The sequence below is a fragment of the Spinacia oleracea genome, chromosome 1 (genome assembly GCF_020520425.1).
Source record: "Spinacia oleracea cultivar Varoflay chromosome 1, BTI_SOV_V1, whole genome shotgun sequence".
Classification (NCBI taxonomy): Eukaryota; Viridiplantae; Streptophyta; class Magnoliopsida; order Caryophyllales; family Amaranthaceae; genus Spinacia; species Spinacia oleracea.
This window is the reverse complement of record NC_079487.1, coordinates 128,744,921-128,764,150: the sequence shown is the minus strand read 5'-3', so window position 1 is coordinate 128,764,150 and position 19,230 is coordinate 128,744,921. Positions and strand designations below refer to the sequence as shown.

At 36.5% G+C, this 19,230-nt stretch overlaps 1 protein-coding gene across 1 annotated transcript; it reads right to left on the bottom strand.

Annotated features, from left to right (window-relative positions):
• Nucleotides 1-4,023: 4,023 nt before the first annotated feature.
• Nucleotides 4,024-18,184, bottom strand: LOC110794538 (uncharacterized). Its single transcript, XM_021999517.2, has 20 exons — nucleotides 17,905-18,184; nucleotides 17,446-17,532; nucleotides 17,287-17,355; nucleotides 17,061-17,193; nucleotides 16,910-16,956; nucleotides 16,737-16,823; nucleotides 16,011-16,072; nucleotides 13,824-13,866; nucleotides 13,655-13,735; nucleotides 12,378-12,494; nucleotides 11,133-11,238; nucleotides 10,626-10,689; nucleotides 9,694-9,736; nucleotides 8,423-8,686; nucleotides 8,180-8,341; nucleotides 7,707-7,841; nucleotides 6,948-7,100; nucleotides 6,640-6,726; nucleotides 4,537-4,605; nucleotides 4,024-4,415 (listed from the first exon to the last, which is right to left on the bottom strand). The coding sequence occupies exons 1-20, from the start codon at nucleotides 18,034-18,036 to the stop codon at nucleotides 4,308-4,310; spliced, it is 2,049 nt and encodes a 682-aa protein (XP_021855209.1). The 5' UTR covers nucleotides 18,037-18,184; the 3' UTR covers nucleotides 4,024-4,307.
• Nucleotides 18,185-19,230: the final 1,046 nt, after the last annotated feature.

Below are 19,230 nucleotides of genomic sequence, written 5' to 3'. Positions count from 1 at the left end.
ATTATAGTCGTGTAAGATCTTGTTAGATTCGTATCGTTATATATTTTTTAAATATCAAATTTTTATAATTTTTACTCATATCTAATTCCAGATAATAAGAGCCAAAGTATGTCTTAGAAAAAAGAAAAGTCAACCATGATGCAATATTTAAGGAAAGGGTGAAGTATTAACTTACCTGAACTTATTCTTGCTTAAATGGTTAAAATAATTTAAAATAAGTTGAAAAACAAACCCTAAATATTACAGTACTTCAGCTAAGTTTCAGAAGAAAAATGTGTCAATTGGAAGAAAAAAAAACAAGAGCATTACTAAGCTAAATGTACGTTTTGTATCTCTTTTTTGTTTCTATTATTTTTGTTAATATATGTACGAGTAATTTAAATTTATGATTCAATTTAAATCAGATTTTTTCCTAAATTTTAAAACTACTCGTGGAAAACTGTTAAGATAGAATATAGGAGATATTATATTGTGAATATTCTGTAGAGTCCTAAATATGGTATGTTACCTAATATGAGTCCTACATATGGTATGTTACCTAATATGTAATCTAGGGTTTAGGTAATGAGTTGTACTATATATATACGTGTGTTATTAATGAGAATGATACGAGATTACACAATATTTGACATGGTATCAAGAGCTTAGGGAGATCCTAAGGACCTTTTACAAAAATCATTCCCTGCCGGTGGGTTAGAAAATACAACCCACCGGCGGGATTCGAAGAGTTCCGCTGTGAATATGGTTGAAGAAAGTAGGAGTATTGTGGGGTTGGTACGTGAATGTTAGAAAATTATTGATGTTAATTTTTTTTTTTGGTGATATTTTAGAGTATGGGTTAGTGCATGAAGCCTTCTGCTGATCGGATTCGAGTGTGGATCTGAGTTTGGTTTTGCTCCGAAAAACCAATGACGGATTGAGCATGATTTTGCTCAAGAGAAGCCGGAAGGCGTTCCCGTTGTATTGAGATAATTGGTGAGTTCGAAAAGAAGGGCGTTCTCATCAAGAAAAAAAAAAAAGTGCAGGTTCGAAAAGAATGGCGTTCTTGCTCGATTTTTTTTAATTGAAGAATGGTGTTTCCAATCGCAACGTTCGTGAGACTGCCGTTACGATTGAGGGAGGGAGTAAAGGATAACGTAGTTATCCTAGAGGATAGAATATCATATGAGATAAAGTTATGTTATATGATATGAGATACTGAGGGAGTGTCGTCACCTACGGGTGATACTGAGGAAGTGTTGTCGCATACATGTGACAATGAGGACGTGTCGTTGACTAGTGGCGTCGACGAAGGGGTGGCGTCGACTGTGAGGGAGGAACAACAACATTATACACCAAGTCGAGTAGAATCAGACGTCGTCTCACCAACGACAGGTGTCGATGAGACGACGGGTAGTGATGAGAGCGAGACAAGGCAGTCATCAGCCCGTCGTATGTGTCAACGAAGGTTCAGTTAGCAGATATCTTCACTAAAGCGTTGGGGAAAGCGCAATTTGAGTTTTTTTTGAACAAGATGGGCATTCGAGATCTTCATGCTCCACCTTGAGGGGGATGTTAAGATAGAATATAGGAGATATTATATTGTGAATATTCTGTAGAGTTCTAAATATGGTATGTTAACTAATATGAGTCCTACATATGGTATGTTACCTAATATGTAATCTAGGGTTTAGGTAATGAGTTGTACTATATATATACGTGTGTTATTAATGAGAATGATACGAGATTACACAATATTTGACAAAAACTGACCATGATACCAAATATAATTCCACAAAATGCAAGCAACTCTAATGATGATTTATATGACAGTGACATGCGCAAGCCAAGGGAAAAGTTTATTGGTTGCTTAAAAAGTGCAGAGTATATCCTTTTAAGGAATGAGAAGAGAATTATTTTATAAATTAAAAAACAATTAAGCAAAACTGAAGAGCTAATCAACTGTAACTTACAACTGAAAAAGATGGTTTAGAACAGGAAGTTTGGCCTTGGAACCTTAAGTTAATTATAGAGAATCTAAGAGCTCGTCTTTTAAGCGTTTTACTAGCATTATATTTTGGCGTTTGGCATCATTACACCACTCCTTCCTTTAGTACAATACTCACTACAAATCACTAAAATATTTTAGTGGTCAAAACGCCATAGAAGTTGAGAAAAAGTTGTTGGATAAGACAATGGATTAAGATTGAATAAAATTAGGTATTGTAACTTACCAACGATTGTCGAACCTTTTGATAAAAAGCTAAAAATCCAAATTATGTTCCAATTCAATTGAATCCAATGTGAAAATTAATAAGTATGGCAAAATAAATTGATTAGCCATGTTCAGAATATACTCCAACTTAAATTTTCCTCGAATTTTAAGGAACAAATTATCAATTAGACAATACAAAACAAATGAATTTTTTTGTCACCACTCTAGCAGTTATTTTTCACATACGCTAATTTTGTCCACGATGTCAAATAAGTCAAATAATCAAGCATTTTTTTCCTATTTGAAAGGTGATACTCCATATATATAGTTAAAATAAGATTTTACAAACAAACGAGTATTTCGCTAAACTTATGGTCAAAATACGGAATCTAATTAATTATACATATGGTGAAATTAAACATGTTTATGTGGGTTTTAATTAGGCCAAATCTTTCTTTTCGTAGTAGGAACATAGATGCTGAAATTAGACTTTCGTCCCAAATTCATAATTACTACCATTTTGTAAAGGTGGTGGGCTCTTTTGTTACTTGATTAAGGGGACAAAGGATTAAAAACATATTTTATTTAAAAAATCTATTAAAGTACTCCTTCCGTCCATTAATATTCTCTATGTCTGAAATCTTACAATTATTTAGAACATTAAAGAATTTACTATTTAATTATAGGATTATTAAAAAAACAGTCATATGAGGTATTGTTTGATTCGTTTCAATAAAATTCGTCAAAAATATACATTGATAAATGCGCGCACACAAGTCAAAATAGGAAGATTAATATAAAGCCAAGGGTACCATTTTGTAAAGGCAGTGGGGCTCTTTTGTTAGTTGATAAAGGGGACAAAGGGTTGAAAATAAATTCAAAAACAAACCTAGTGATGTATCAAACATAGTCAACATTTTTTCACTCAATTTCTTTTTATTTAAAATTCAAAGTTCCAAATGAAAAAAAAAAAAACATTCAAGTTGTCTTTGTAGGTTTCAAAGAAAAACATCATTAACATACACAAAAGAAAAACACAAGGCATGTGTCTAGATTCAGAACCACCTGATATCCAAGTATCTCTATAATGGGCGAAGTAATCATATTATATAAAAGGTATTACGATTTACGAGTAGTATCAATGTATCATGTTTTGTTTGACATCTCAACCAGATTTTTTTTTTTTTTGAGAGGACCAGAATTAGTGCTGCCTTACCAAACTAATCAAAAAGGATGCCTCTTTTCGTCGAAACTAGAAAGTTACTTCAGTATTCTGTAGTCGGTTCCGAGATGGGCTGGCTAACTTGAGGCCATGCCTAAAGATGGCGCAGCCCAAACCCAAGTCGGCCCAAATAATCCGGCCCGGCCCGAGCACAAAAAGCCGGGGATGTGCCTTATTTTTTTGGAAAAAACACGACAAGACTCGGCCCGGTACGAAAAAACACGCTAAATTTAGTAAAGTTAGCCTTAGGCACGACGGGCTTGCTCGCGCCAATACTAAAGCCCGTTGGCTCGGGTCGGGCATGGACTCGTTTTGAACTTATTGCCCCACCCGATACAATATGTGGGCCTGCCATAGGCTCATGGACTGGGCCTGAAGCCCGGCCCACGGCCATCTTTAGCCATACCTGCTTGTAAGAAAAACTAGAAAGTGAAGTAAAATTGTTAAAAGTAGTTCAGTTCCTCACTGAGGAATAGGAGAATGTTGGTGCTATTTTACGAAGTATTGACTTTGAATTGGCTAAGTTTACGAGCTGGACTGAAATTTGCCACATTAGACCACCGTCTCTCGCGTAAAAGACTGCAGATTTTAATCAGAATAACACCAATCACCTAAAATAAAACAGCACATGGAAAAAACAATTTCACCTTATATAGGCATGTTTACAAAGGTATGGAGGCCGCGTCACTGGCTAGTAGATTTCTAAGATAGATATGGAAGTGTGATAACAATGATAATGATACACTTCGCAGAAAACTGCGGAGTAACTAATTTTGAGCGACTTTTACAAGGAAACAAACAAGTAAAAGGGATGAGTCAAAATTTTGTTTATGGACAACTCACAAATGGGAAGGAAAACACTTGATTCTTCAAGATGTGCATACCCAAGGATTATTTTTGTGAGGATGAATGTCTGTTTTTCTTGTTGCCTACTCTTTTAGAGCTTGTTTCAGCCGCTTCCTGCTCTACTGCCTTCTGTTCCTCCTCTAACACAGCCAGCTACAGATAGAAACCAAAGTGATTATTATGGTGAATTTGGCAAGATAAAAGCTAGAGTATATCAACAGTTTGGAAACTCTTGAATACATAAGAACATAAGAGCAGCAACAGTCTCAAGTACCTCGTCCAAAATCGGTTTGAGCTCCCTATACCGAGCTTCAGCAAAATCAAAACCATCTTTCCGGAGCTCCTGAAAGATATACAAAACTTACAACTTCAAGATAAAAATCACAAGAAGATGATGAAGAGGCAGATGTTGCTTCACAATATATCCTTTGCATTGTACTCCCTCCGTATTTATTTAAGAGATACACTTGGTTGGGCACGGGTATTAAGAATAAGAATTGAATGACATAAAGTAATAAAACAAGTGAGGTTGGATAGATATTTTAATGAGTAAAACAAGTGGGGACCATGTCATTTTAGGGGGTGGGAGGTGGGGGTGGGGTGTAGATAGATTATTTAATTAGATGGTGGGGTTGATAAGTTACTAAAAATAGCAAGTGTATCTCTTAAATAAATACGGCCGGAAAAGGAAAGTGTATCCCTTAAATAAATACGGAGGGAGTACAAAAAAGGGAATGATCAGGTCACATGAATGGGAACAATAGACGTTTTTAATGTAGACTAGACAAAAATTTCAGGGTACAAAGTATTATCTAACTTACCCCTCCCACAATTTTCTATAAAGAGGTAAAGTTGCTTGAAGACTCGGAAGTCGGACCCCTTTAATATGGTGCTTGTACAGGTGCAGGCCGTGCAGCTATCCAGTATTCATACACAAAGCTTTTGGTGATGGGGCAGGGGGAAGGAAGCCTTGTGATGGAATTATGGATATTGGAAAGTTAGAGAGATAATAATTTTTGGTTATTTTGGAAGGGATATCTCAGGAATCACAAACGTTACCAGGATATTGCAAATCCCTTTTATTTGTCTTCCAGGTACCTCTTTCCTCCAAAAATTATGCAATATCAGCCTCTAAAAAGGAAGTCTTGGCAGGGATTGATAACTGGTCTGCAGAGCTCCTTTCTTGTGCAGGAAGAGTGCCAACTTATCAAGTCCGTGTTTTAGTGTTCACAATTTTGGTCCCAAGTTTTTCCGTGTCCGTCAGAAGGTTTTATAGCTGATTCAGGCAGCTTGCTAAGATTTTGGGTGCTTATCGGTATTTCAGTAAGGTGAATAAAGAGTTCAGAGGAGTGATTATTGATGTGCCTTGGAAGAAGATGATGGCATCCTGCTCCAAACTGCAAATTCATTGTATGGTTGGACATTATGGGGAAGATTTTCAAGTTGTGATAAGATGATACGGCGTTGAATGTGATCAAATTTGTGGGTTTTTATCAAAAGAGAATGCGAGTGCCTCTAATTCATTCTTTGCTTTTTGTGAATTTACTGCTAAGATATGAAGTTGTTTCCTCAGGTGGCTTGGCATTCAGATTTCAGAGGAGGCCTGGGAACTGGGAACAGGAAGTTATTCATATGCAGTAGATCAAGTCCAGTTCTGGAACACACGAAGTCTACAGAATAGTTGTTAATATTTCTCTTTCCCTGATTTGGAGGGAAAGACGCTAGAAGATTTCAAAATACGAAGCAGGAGCCTCGGTAATCTTCAAACAAATCCAAGTGATGACTTATGAAAGATGCTTACTTTTTAGTAAGTTGTTCATTTCTGCTTCGTGATTGAAGTTATGTTTCGTGATTTAAGCTCTGTTTTTTTTTAATCATGCCTTGCATGTTGGTTGTAGCTATTGTTTGTAAATACTCTGCCACTTTTTGGTGTAATAAAAGCTCTTCTTTACCAAAACACAAAAAAAAACAACTCGCCGGTCAGCCATACGGCGGTGAATTCGTTAATCCCTATAATTTGTCAGTTTCTAACGTGAAAGCAATATTATTTGTTATTATAACTTATAAATACCACTGTATTTCTTAATATGTGTGCATAGCTTGAAAATCCAACTATTTTTTATTAGAGGGAGAACTACGTTGTGTTTTTCTTCACCTCATTTGACTACCAATCCTTCTCAGATGTCTACGGATGATAGATTCTGGTAATATAATCCCTTTCATTACCATTCCACTATTTCATAAACCTATGCCAAACTAGTTTGACTTGCAATCTAAGGGAAAAGACGAATAGACACAGTCACCCTGTCAGCAAACAATAATGAAATACAAACTCAAGAGTGCAATTACATCATGAAGGAAAGGAAAAAGTTCTGACCTTGCCAGTATGTTGAGTGTGTTCATATGCTGCCATTTGCCAGTACATATTGGTGCGCTTATAGAAGTCCCTCAATGACTCACCAGGCTTCACAAGAGACAAAAAGAATCAATAAGTGCAGGAAATCAGACCTCCAAGATAACGGTTACCAAACAACAGAAACTACAGCAGTATATCTTATAAACTCTGCCAGAAAATTCCCAGCATGACTGTTGCCACAAAATAGGTGAGCATTGCATACATGACTGAAAGTGACTGACATAAGAATTAATCACTAGTTAGCGAAGGGTGCAAAGAACTGCAAGTACCACTGGTGTTCTCATTGAATCTGATAGGCCAAGACTAGCTCTGATCTGATCTATTCTTGCTCGTTTTTCCTTCCTCCGGAGAGTCTTTCCTTCTCCTTTTATTAAAGCAACAGCGTCTCCAACTTGACGCGACTTTCCATCAGCATCCACAGCCTTCACAAAAGAACAAATATAATTACTCAGAATGATAAAGCAATTCCAGTGAACTTGTATTCTCTGTCCATAAGGCTCACACGTTAGGTGTGGTGACAGGGGTGCTCTGTGTTAGCTGCACAATTGCACCTGAAGCTGTTCTCATTTAAGATCCTTGCTTGTAAAGGTGACTGACTGACCTAATACTTACAGCAAACAAGGGCCTATTTACTTGGTCAGACATTGTAAAACAAAGTTGAAAGTTTACCCTTCCAAGACACTATTCAAAACTGACAATAACCACTAACCAGACAGCTACTCCGGCCACCTATTATATCTTTAGTGGTGGACTGTGGTCTGTGTTACATCATACATGAACTTCCACATTTTCCAACGAAACCACAACCAAATTTTAAGAAAGTGTTATACTTATTTCGGAGTTGATTCCGAGTTTCAAGAGTTCAATACCAACATAAAACTTGACCTAACTACAGAGGGATACAGAAGGGACAAATAATCAGCTCAACGTAAGTGACAACACAAGAGTTGCAAACAATAACAAGAAAGTAGAAATGAGGGAGCCAGTGAAAAGATCCTCTTCAAATGTAAAAAAGAGTAGGGAAGCACCTCCATTACATCATCATCATCATCATCAGTGTCCTCTTCGCTGCTTTCACCATCTTCACTATCATCATCTTCATCCTCCTCATCCTCGTCTTCATCTTCATCCTCCGAAGCTTCAACCCATTCAGATTCAGAAGCCTGATATTGAATAGAATAAAGAAAATTATATCAATAGATGGTATAATACGCACATGTTTTATATGGGTTAACATTTCTACAGCACTGAATGTGATACATCATACATATGTCCTATTTCTCATGAGATGACCACCATCCATGATACTATTAATTACATGTTACAAGTAGATTGGGTCAGGAAATAGTCCTAAGGAAGGGGATCTTCATGAAATCTGCATTAAAAGAAGCAGCGACCTTACAAGGCACAACTCAAACTCAGACAAAGATGGTAATTACTACTTCACCAGCTGCCAAGCAGAACAATATCTAAACAAAAAGAAAGAAAGGCCAAAACTTACTGGTATTATGCACTTCCATTCATCCAGTTTGCTGAGATTGAGTGTGTAAAGATCATCGAGTGTAATTTCACGATCTTTGACCTCCATCATGCCTCCATACAAATATAAGGTATCTCTTCCAACAGTCATGCACGCATTGATGCGTCCACAAGGCTTGATAACCTGAATATGTGTATCACATTACAATACAGAACTAAAGCAACAATCATAGAGTGCAATAGCCAAGCATTATGTACTACAAACCTCTGGTAAAGCAATATTTAGTGATTCCTTGCTGGTGCCAGGTTCATTGGACCTCCTATCATTTTTTGAGCCCAACCTTCCACTGCTGCTAATATTGTCTGTCTCGAGAGACATCTCACCAACGCTCTCCTCCAAATCATTTCCTGCTTCTTGGTCTTCCATAGCTGCATTAACTCTATTTGCTTCACCGATATCTATATCTGAGGAGCTATCCTTGTTTTCAGGTAAAGATTTATTAAGTTTCTCATCAGCCATTTTTTTCAACTGCAAATCAAAAAGAAGAAGCCCCAATTAGATGCAACATTAGAAGAGTTGGCTTCACCAGCCCAATTGAATAACCTTGTGAGCCACAAACAAGAGGAAAGAATTCAAGGGGAAAAAACATGCAGAATGAAGCGTCTTATTCAAGTATTGGTTACCCCACTACCTTTTGCAAATACTCAGGTATTTGGAAAAAAAATTACAGAAGAGCTCGTAAATTGCGGGGATTAGCTGTTTGACCAATTCTAAAGGCTCTTTTTAGGTGTTTGGTAAAAGGCTAATTGGAGAAGCTAAATAGTACTCCCTCCGTCCCTTTTTGTTTACGCCGTATTCCTCTTTGGTTGTCCCTTTGAGTTCTCCCATACCTTATACGGTAAGTTTTTACACTTGAAAACTCACAAAAGGACAAAATACCAACCCATGTGCAAATTTTTTGCCCGAGCCTTAACAAAGTGAACTTTGCTCTGTGGGGTAATAAAAAGGGACGAAGGGAGTATATTATATCCAATAAGCTGTTTTCAAGAAACACAAATTTGAAGCTTATTGAAAGAGCTAAAATGCAGCCTGTTAAAACACATATCAAAATAGTCACGGATCTGATCTATTTTTACAATTTCGAACAGCTATCAGCTTATAGCCTACAACTAATTTACCAAACAACCCGCAATCAATCAGCTTATGCATTTAGTCAAACCAACTAATTCAATGACCAAATAAGTTCTCACAAACACCACTTTCACATGTTTTACTTCATCCAGAACCCTAGGCTGAAGAACCAAAAAAATATCAAGTGGGGTTAGTTGGTAGGTATTTACACTTTTTCAATCAAAGGTGTAACAAAATAGAATTGCTGCAATTGCCGATTAAGTCCATGACAAAACATAACCTAGACAGAGAATGGTAATAGTATTCAAGAAAAGGAATAAAGGTTTTCACTGCCCTAACTATCTACTGTTGGAAGATAAATCAAACACATCGAAGATCCACATCAAGGTTTTATAAGTAAATACCTTATCTTTGCTGGACTTTTCCTTCCGGATCTCCAGCGGGTACCTAATTAAAGGAGATGTGTTAGTCCCAGTAACTAGTACTTGTCAAACCATTTGTTTGTGTCAGAAGAGAAAAGATCAGTACCATCGCACTGATCCCATACAATTGATAATTATATAAGAAATGCACAATGCCACTCAAAATTTTTTAAGAGAAGAATTATGTCTCACAGTAAAATCTAGGGATGACAACATTGCTCCCAAAGAAGGGCCCTACCAATCCACTCCACATAAAGCGGGTAAAGGTTGCTCCTAAGCATATTTGGTTTCCGAGAAAAGAGCCATACTATAAACGGATTTCCTAAATTGATTTCTTGACTTCGCCACAGTAGAATCAAAATTTACATATTTCAAACTCCATATTGTACATTGTTTTTTAAGTCCGAGGCATACCTATCCTGAATCCTGATGATCTAATTTATTTTTTCTCAAGGAATCTTTGTGCTTAGCTTTACGATTTCTTTTGGATAAGAGGAAATGGGGAGAAAGGGAGGGAAAGGAGAGAGAGGGGGGAACAAGTTCCGTTGTTTGGATAAGGGTTTGGGGGAAGGAAGGGGAGGGAGAGGGAGGGATCCATTTCCCTCCTCTTTGAAGATATTCTAATCTTCAAAGAATTGGAGAGATATTTGAAGGGAAAATGGAACTCCACCCCCCCCCCCCCCGGGCCCCCCACCCCACCCCTCCCTTTCCTTCCCCTCTCCATCCTCCTCTTTCCTTTTCCCTTCTATTTTAATCTCCAAACATAGTGTTAAGGTTGACTGAATCGTCACAGTTCTGGTATGAATCCGGGATTCAAGGCTATTCGCAAGGTCAGAACAAGAAAAAGTTATGTCTCCAAAATGAAAAATACTGGAACAGTGGAACCATCCAGAATAAATTATGATGATATTTACCAGCGGTGATTGTCCAATTGGAAACCGTATAGCTCATTTAGAAATAGACTCATCATCACATCACCTGTTAAATATACAAAGCAGGTCAGCAAGAGAACTTTGTAGTCATAAAAGAATAGACTGGTACATACTTGGGAAATACCAAACACGTTAATATTTTACTAAAAATGTTTAACTGCAAATGTAACAATTATTTAATTTGTTTTAAAGTTACCCTCACTTTCATCCACCTACAAGATGCATAAATTTTTTTGACAGGGTATTCTAGTTTTCATTTATTCCATTCCTAAACAAAAATTCAAGGTTTTTCTTAACAATTTAGACTGGCAAATTAAACTACAAAATAGAATCAAGAAGGAGATAAATTTAGGAAGAACTTGGACCAAGTCTTTACAAATATTACCTCTTCAACTTTGCACAATTACTTGGAAGTCGGAATACTCAAGTAAATGAAAAAAATCAGAGAACAAAAAACATTTCTTATGCAAAAGTAATTAATAAACTAACCACCAGCTTCCATATCTACCACTCCTCCAAAAAGTACAGCTCTTTTCTTGTGCACACACATAGAAAAACCAGCACGAAGTCCTGGGGGCATCCCACTTTTCTTTACCTGATCAGAGGAGACAAAGAAATATAATTTTAATAGAGCACAACTTTGGGAATTGAAATTCTGGCTGAAACGATAGACAGCTATGAGAAACACGGTTGTAAAAGGTAAGAATACAAGATACAGGTTTTACGGAAAAATTACTTCTCTTATATCATTCTTTTTCATAGAAAAATATTTAAGCAGCCTCACACATCTGGGCAGCTGGTGCCATTTTTTATTTTGCAAGTAAATGTTCAAGGACACCCCCAAGGTGTGAAGGAGGGCAAGAGCCAAAAAATATAATGCCTTTCAGCAATCAAGACACACTAGACACTACAAAAGCAAGAAAAGGCAAGTGTCAATCAAAACATAAAAGCCTCAAAAGAACGGAACTTGAACCTTGATACAAGCAAGCTCTCCTCTCAAAAAATCTCTGATTTCCTTATTTCCATGTTCACCATCAAATTGTCAAAGGAACTATCTAAGTGAATCTTCGTTCATCAAAAGCAGAAAGGCTCGACTACTATAGATACACACAACTATGACATTGATCAAGAATTCATAGTTTCATACACAAATAGTGAGTTTGACAATACATGCTTATATAGTTATATGGAGATGAAAAGACTGAAAAGGATTCCAAGACGGCAAATCCACGCAACAAATTTCAAGATATGCTGTCCAACGCTGATCCAAAGAAATCAAAGTTGACCTTTTTAAATCTCCAATATGAGATTTAATTGGTATTACAAGGGTCTATTTCATTCCAACTTCAGTATTAGAAAACTGCCTGACTCATTCAGGGATTATGCATTCTCTTGTTTATACTATTTTAGTATCACATTAGAGGACAGGTAGTGAGTTAGTGACAATAACTGAAGATCACCTAATTTTGGTTTCTGTTTCAATTTTGGTGCTCAACAACTGAATTTTAGCATCAACCTTAAACCAAGACTGGCCAATGGGACTAAGCAGTTTAGCACCAACTTTGATGTTTCAGATTAAGAAAGAAGTTTAGTAGTCAACAACAATAAGCTATAAAGCATATGGCAATATAAAACAATTAAAATAATAAAGGCCATGCGCATTGTACATATGCATAAGTTGATGCATGGGAAATGTAAGCAATCAACATTCATAGTTATGTGATATGCTCGAACCTTGTTCCATTCCCAGGTTCTCGGGTCTAAAGACCACATGTCAGAGTGAACTACTCCCTTTTCAGAGCTGTTTTTATCCGACGAAACTTCTTTGAAATAACCTCCGTACAAAAATATCTGCATTGTCATCACAATGATGTTATGAAAAATTATTGTGCAGGAGTTAAGAAGACATAAAACATATTAAGCTTGACAGTCATATCAAGTGAACAGCATAAAATATGAGTATTAAAAACAAAAATTAAAAAACCGTTCAGGCACAGTCAGTCTCCTCATCACAGAATGACCAGAAAAGTACTTAATTTCAACAACCTTTATCCTTATCCATCAACCAACAGAATTCCTTGGTGCCTCATTTCAGCATAATTCCAGTGAACAAACTCAATTCTATATCTAATACTAGAAAATTTAGATCTGCTATCTCTTAAAACCTCTTCGCTTCCTTTCCATGAAGAGATGGTCGTCCCGTTGTCCCGTTATCGCTTTTGGGTCAACTGGAAACAACCTCTGCAATTGCAGGGGTAAGGTTGCGTACGTCCGACCCCCCCTTACCCTGCTTGTTGCGGGAGCCTATTTGAGGCAATAGGGTAGTGATAATAATGATGATTTCGATCCAATGGAATAGCTATATTATGCCACCAAGAAATAGTAAAAATTGACTTTACCCAAACACTGACCACATTCTTTCTAAAGTACAGCATTCAACTGTCAAATGTTAATCTGTTTGGACTTTGGATTATTGAGAGGTTCCAGAAAAAAGAAGAAAAAAAACAGCTGCTTGTGAGGTTCCAGAAAAGACTTGCATGGGTGGAAGTCAACGCTCCTGTCGTTTGGGGTAGAATAACCTTGACATGAAGCACCTTACCCAGTAATCCCATTTACTTTATGTCCAATCCTCCAAAGCTTGAAAGGTGAATAAATCACCACGTGGGCTAGCAATGAATCTAATAAAACTTTTATTGGTTTAAGAAGGTAGATCTATGTCGCCAATCATACCATGAAATCATGAATGACACCTCAAGAAAAAGTGTCCATGAGAGGCTACTTCTCATCATATTAGCAATAAAGCCAAAGAAGATAACATGATTCAGGAAGTTAAGTTCACACAAGACTGTCGGGCATTGATCTACATTCTACAAGCAATAACCCTAGTTTGTTCCTTGTACGCACCACATCGACAACAGAATAAGGGGAAATGGGAAATTCGGAACTGCATGCGTAACATATAACAGAGCAAGTGATTCTAAACCTAGAACAAAAGAAGTCAATAGTCTAACCTCGTCTTGATATACAGCAAGCTGGAAACCACTCCTCGCACTGGGCCACATGCACCCAGGTCGAGGCTTTATTTCTTGCCACTGCAGTTCAAAAAAACATGTGAATTTTTGGAAAGAAGGAAATGATAGAAAAATACAATGACATGCAAATGAGCTGATTAGTGTGCACCTTAAATTGATCCAGGTCAAATACATGCAAATCATTAAGGTACCTGAAAAGATATTTATGAAAAGAACTCGTCAAGATCAATCATTGCTGATCGGCAACCTGTTAAACTCACAACTTAAACACAACTGTTTGATACAGATGTATTAAATATTCAATTGTAAACCATAAACAATGAGTTATTGACGTCCCAACCGTTTCTTTCTAATCCGCAGTTATCAATCTCAAACAGTACTACTGTATCAGCAATAAATGTTATCCAGATGATTCCCAATAAAAAAGGAACTCTAAATAAAGATTTGTCAATAATACCTTCCAAAATGAACTGCAAGGATTTGATATTTTGTACTATGGAGAAATATATTTGGTGAAATTGTTAATGCTTTTACTATAGCAAAATTTTTGATAAGGAAAATAAAGATAAGAAGGAGAAGGAGAGGGAGATCAGAAATCCTTCAACATCAAGCAACAAGAAAAAAAGAATGCCACTTCCGAGTCACATCTGAAAGAGAGGCTATATACATCACCTAGTACCTCTAAGGCAACCAAAGAAAACACCCCAAAAGACCTATCATTCCTATCAAGATAAATACCCCATGAAAGATAATGAAAAAGCCTATGTCATCCAAATCTCATACACTGGAGTTGAAAATAATCCGCAACTAAATAAAAGAATAGAGCACCCGAACTAACACCAACAGCATCGAAAAGCCTCTGGCAATAAGCCACTAACTCCAACTGACAATAAACAAAATTTTCCAAGCCCAGCACAAGCAAAACAGAAAATACGCACATGAGGAGACACTTGTTTGGCCAACAAAACAGCATATCTCACTAGTGAGCCTCTACAGACTAGCTGACTAGCAAGTAGCAACCCACACAAAAGCCTTAACCTGCTCCGAAACCTTGTCTACCAAATGAACGAAGAAATAGAGAAGGTGACAAGCTAGGAATTTGACAAAGAAAGAGGCTTCAAGAATATTCAGCAACTTAGTAAGTCCTCCGAACACGAAATTCCGCAATAATTTTAACTTCCCTCCTCAAGTGAAATTCCAAAAAGGACCAACCCTACTACACATCACATAGTGGCAGCAAGGGTGGTAGGATCACCGCCCTTTTTTAAAAAAAAAGTTTATACCTAAACCAATCTCCAACCTAACCAAGAGAGAAAATAGAAGATAACTGTGAATTAAACTTCCAAGGTCAATGAGCATTAGTAAAGTTAATTCATTCAAGCCATTCCTCTGAAAAGCATATCTGCTCATAAGCACACTATGCCAAAGAAAATCCTTGTGAAAACTGGGAAATACCAAAAATCTCCCACTAAAGAGATGTTTTAGACACCTAACACAAAATTCAAGCTTCCCTCTTTCTTAGACTTACAGATACAATCCCGGCTCATAAGGTGATCTATTCGCTCCTCCACCCCAAAACTAAAATTGTAACACCAACTGGTTTCTTAAAAAAGGAAAGCAAGTACAGGAAATAATATAAAGGCAAGTCTGTATAAGAGTCATACATCCTACTTGAAAGTCTGAAATTATCCAAACCTGTTCAAAAACTACACCTCCGTTTCAAAATGATCTTTACGGTTACTATTTGCGCCAATATTAAGACAAAATAGGATAAGCGTGTAGAAAGGTGGGTGGATATAATAAAAATGGATAAAGTATGGTAGATGGGTAAAAAGGTGGGTGAGTGTAAGACAAAAAATAATAAAGTAAGAGAAAGTGAGTTGAAAGTTGTAAATGTTGTGGGGTAAGCGGGGTAAGATAATAAATTTTCATGTCAAAAGTAGAATAAAGCAAAGTGTAAAGAACATTATGAAACGGACTAAACGGAAAGTGTAAAGATTATTTTGAAACGGAGGCAGTAAATGCCAGGTGAATTACAATTTGCTTCATGTTTATCATGAAGTAGAAAGTCAGTCAATGATATTTCAATCACGAATCTAAAAGAACTACGCTTAACCTGGGCAAAGCATAAGCCTTGTTAGAGGTATTAGAGTAATGATATTGTACTTTTATAAGTAAAATTATCATTAAATTATTTCAGTTCAATGCATTCACAAAAAATAGTTTGGAGTGTGATATGCCAATAGGTCTTCTTCCTTTGTCTGTTCATGGAAAAAAATTTGTTTCTTGATACAACTTCAACATAATTCATAAAACAAAGGATTGAAATACAAACCTTACTTCTCTAAGAGTGTCATAAAATCCACCAAACACTATGATTTTGTGCTTGTACAGAACCTGCAAACCGTTGCTTATAAGTAAGATAATAGCCAGAACCGCAACGGTCAAAGTAACTTGTATAAATAGACCAGATGATAGCAGGCAGATATTTACACATCAACAAAGTTAGATACAGGCATACAGGCATACAGCTACCAATTTATACACGGGAGAAAATAATTAAAGAAGTTTACAATTTACAGAATTAGCAAATAAAATAAACATTGCAAAAGCAAAACAAGTTTTTCAATAGAAGGAAACAAAGGTCCATAACATGATTAGAGTCTTTTGACGCTAACCAAATCAAATAAATGTTCTACCGAATTGACTGAAATACCTAAAAGCTGCCACGTGTTTGACAAAATTAGTATTGGTCACAGGCCCACAGCTATGCTCAACAAGTTATTGTATCTCTCGACAGTTTACAACATCGTGATTCACTTCTCTTAGATGCTTACAGAGTTACAAGTCTACTATCAACAGATAATCTATCCTTGAGTCCAATAAAACCTCCAAATGTAGACATGGAAGCTGAATGCAGAAGGAACAGAAACACACCAATGTCCATCTCATTATATGAAATTAGTTATTATATTAACCGCTTCAAAACTTGAAGTAGCTAATAGTCCTAAACTCCTCCTAAAATTGAAGAACTCAATCTATGCTATCTTTCTAAGCTTACCATCCGATGGCCAGACCGCGGACTTGGAGCTCCCTTGTAATTCAATTGCTCCCATTGATTTGTCTTGAGGTCTAATACCCAAAAATCCTGTTATGTAATTAAGATTCCCTCCATTAGCAATGAATATAGAATGGAGTCAAAAAAAAAAGTAGTAAGTGATATCAGCATCTCACTTTGTAGTGATGAAATCTCTCCTGATTTGGTGATGTGAATTCACCTCCTGTATCAGTCATTAGTACAAGCCGTTAAGAAAGTGTTGCTAGGTGAAATATAATTCAGAAAAGGCAAAGAAACGTCAAAACTTGAATCTATACAAGTTAGTACCAAAGATATAGAGGTAATTCTTCCAAGCAACAGCTTGATGAGCACTACGAGGTGGAGGGCTGTTAGGGCTTGATACCAATTTCCAATCTTGCTTTTCGACATCATAACGATAAAGATCACCATAAACAAACGTCTGCTTTCATCATAAAAGAAATCCAAACATCACCACAAAGGAGCCAAAAATATCACAATATTGATTTATCTTAACAATTTCACACAACTTAACCTTATTGCCATTGTAGAATTCACCACCATAAAAGATCAACTCCGTCTCTTTTAATGGATTTATATTCATCTACATAACCATCAAGCACACATTTAATCAGTTGTCTAGAAATACATGAAAGAAACCTCAAATAACAAATCCGAAATGCAAGAGAAATACCGAGCCATTGGACCGGGCCGATGGCGCAGGCACATTTTCCTCAACATGAACTTCCTTCTTCTTAGCCTCCTCTTTCTGTATACTTAACTGCATAATTACACACAAATCCCATATTAGCTTATCATGTCCCATGAAAATTGAGCTCTTGAAAAACATAAAATGTAAAGTACTCTTCACTGTAAAACTATCCCTCAAAACCCCAACCCTGGCTGGAATTAATAGTCACATTGATAGTGTAATTTAAACTCAGAACATAGTGTGCCACAAATTGACATACACCCAATTAGAAAGGGAAAATATCCATCATCATAAACCACACAAAAACCCCAAATTTAGAATGTGAACACCATAAACTACCATTCAATCATTCATTGATTAAAATACAAAATACCCAGATAGTAATAGTTACAGTAGATGATAAAAATAGGTTTTTTTTTAAGAGAGAGAAAGAGAAATAACCAAAATGGCGTCAATGTCATCTTCAGGAGAAAGCTTCTTAGTCTCACGGCGAGCTTTTTTCTCCTCTGCTTTCATTGTTTTCTTCTCAGTTTTTTCCTTACCTTTTCCTGGTTTCTTCTGCTTCTTCCCCATTTTTTGCTCTTCTTCTGTTTGCTGTTCTTCGGAGGCAGAGAGAGAGTTGCTGAAACAAGAGCAAAGCAGGGCGTCGGAATACGGTTTGGGTTGCAGTTCACTTTAGTAGCATTGCTATTTGCTAGACGGCGGCCTTGCTAAATTGCTATGATTAATAAAATCAATTCCAAATGTTAAAAAATAGTTTTAAAGAGTAAAATTGATAAATACGGAGTAAAACAACTTTGGTTTGCACAAATTAATTTTAGTTTAAAATTACTTTTTTCCGAATTAATACTGTTGGTAAATTTGAAGTGTCAAAATTTTATAATAGACCGCATATGGTTTGATAAAATGATATTCCGTAAAGATTACTTTGTATTTGTAAATATCGATCTTGTTTGCATTCCAATTTTAATCTTGAGGAAGTTTACCTAGTAAACCGTGACAAAACAAAACGAAAAATCATCAAGATGATGCCTTGGTCAATCTCCTTGAGCCACCTAATCATGGCACAACAATTCCAACGTTATGAATGATAGGTGGGTACAATTTCACGGATTTTACTCCATATTGGATCATGTATGGCAGTATGGTCATGACTTTGGTGGGTAGTGGACGAATATGAATATTAAAAATAGGAGTACCTTTAACGTCACTCAATTGTAATAGTAGATTTAATTAGTGAAATGTTGAAACCTTGTATTGTTCACATGTGAATTGTCCAGCATTGGAGGAAAAGGAGAGCAAATACCATCTTATAAGCTTGTGTATTCACTCCCATTAATCCCACTATTGCCAATTGGTTTTAGTGTGAAACCTCCATTAGAATTTTAAATAGACTGAACTCTCTTCCTCCTTATTGGTTTGCCCAAACACATTTCATATTTCTCTGATATTTAACATGGTATCAGAGTGAGGTTTCTCACCCATTATTAACACCCAAGAAGGGAGGGCCTAGTGAATTGAAAAATGCAAGATGGAGAGGATTTGAAGATATGTTTGGAGCAATAAGCCCAACAGAATTGATTGCTCCGGATAGGGGCATTTAACCTCAAGTTGGAATACTAAAGAAGACTAAGGAAGTGATGACTTTTCCAAATTGCAAGAGAAATATATGGGCTCACATGTGATGGGGAGTGTTAATAAGATTAACCTACATGTGAGTTGGAACTAATTGTCCCACATGGAAAAAATAGAGAGATATTGACTAAC

Bases quoted from the DNA above. Each gene is read 5' to 3' on its own strand.
- LOC110794538 (XM_021999517.2), bottom strand. From the start codon at position 18,036: ATGGGGAAGAAGCAGAAGAAACCAGGAAAAGGTAAGGAAAAAACTGAG. The intron at 17,533-17,904 runs GTTATTTCTCTT...GTAATTATGCAG, and splicing joins ATGACATTGACGCCATTTTG to TTAAGTATACAGAAAGAGGA. The intron at 7,101-7,706 runs GTGCTTCCCTAC...TCTTTTGTGAAG, and splicing joins ATGATGATGATGTAATGGAG to GCTGTGGATGCTGATGGAAA.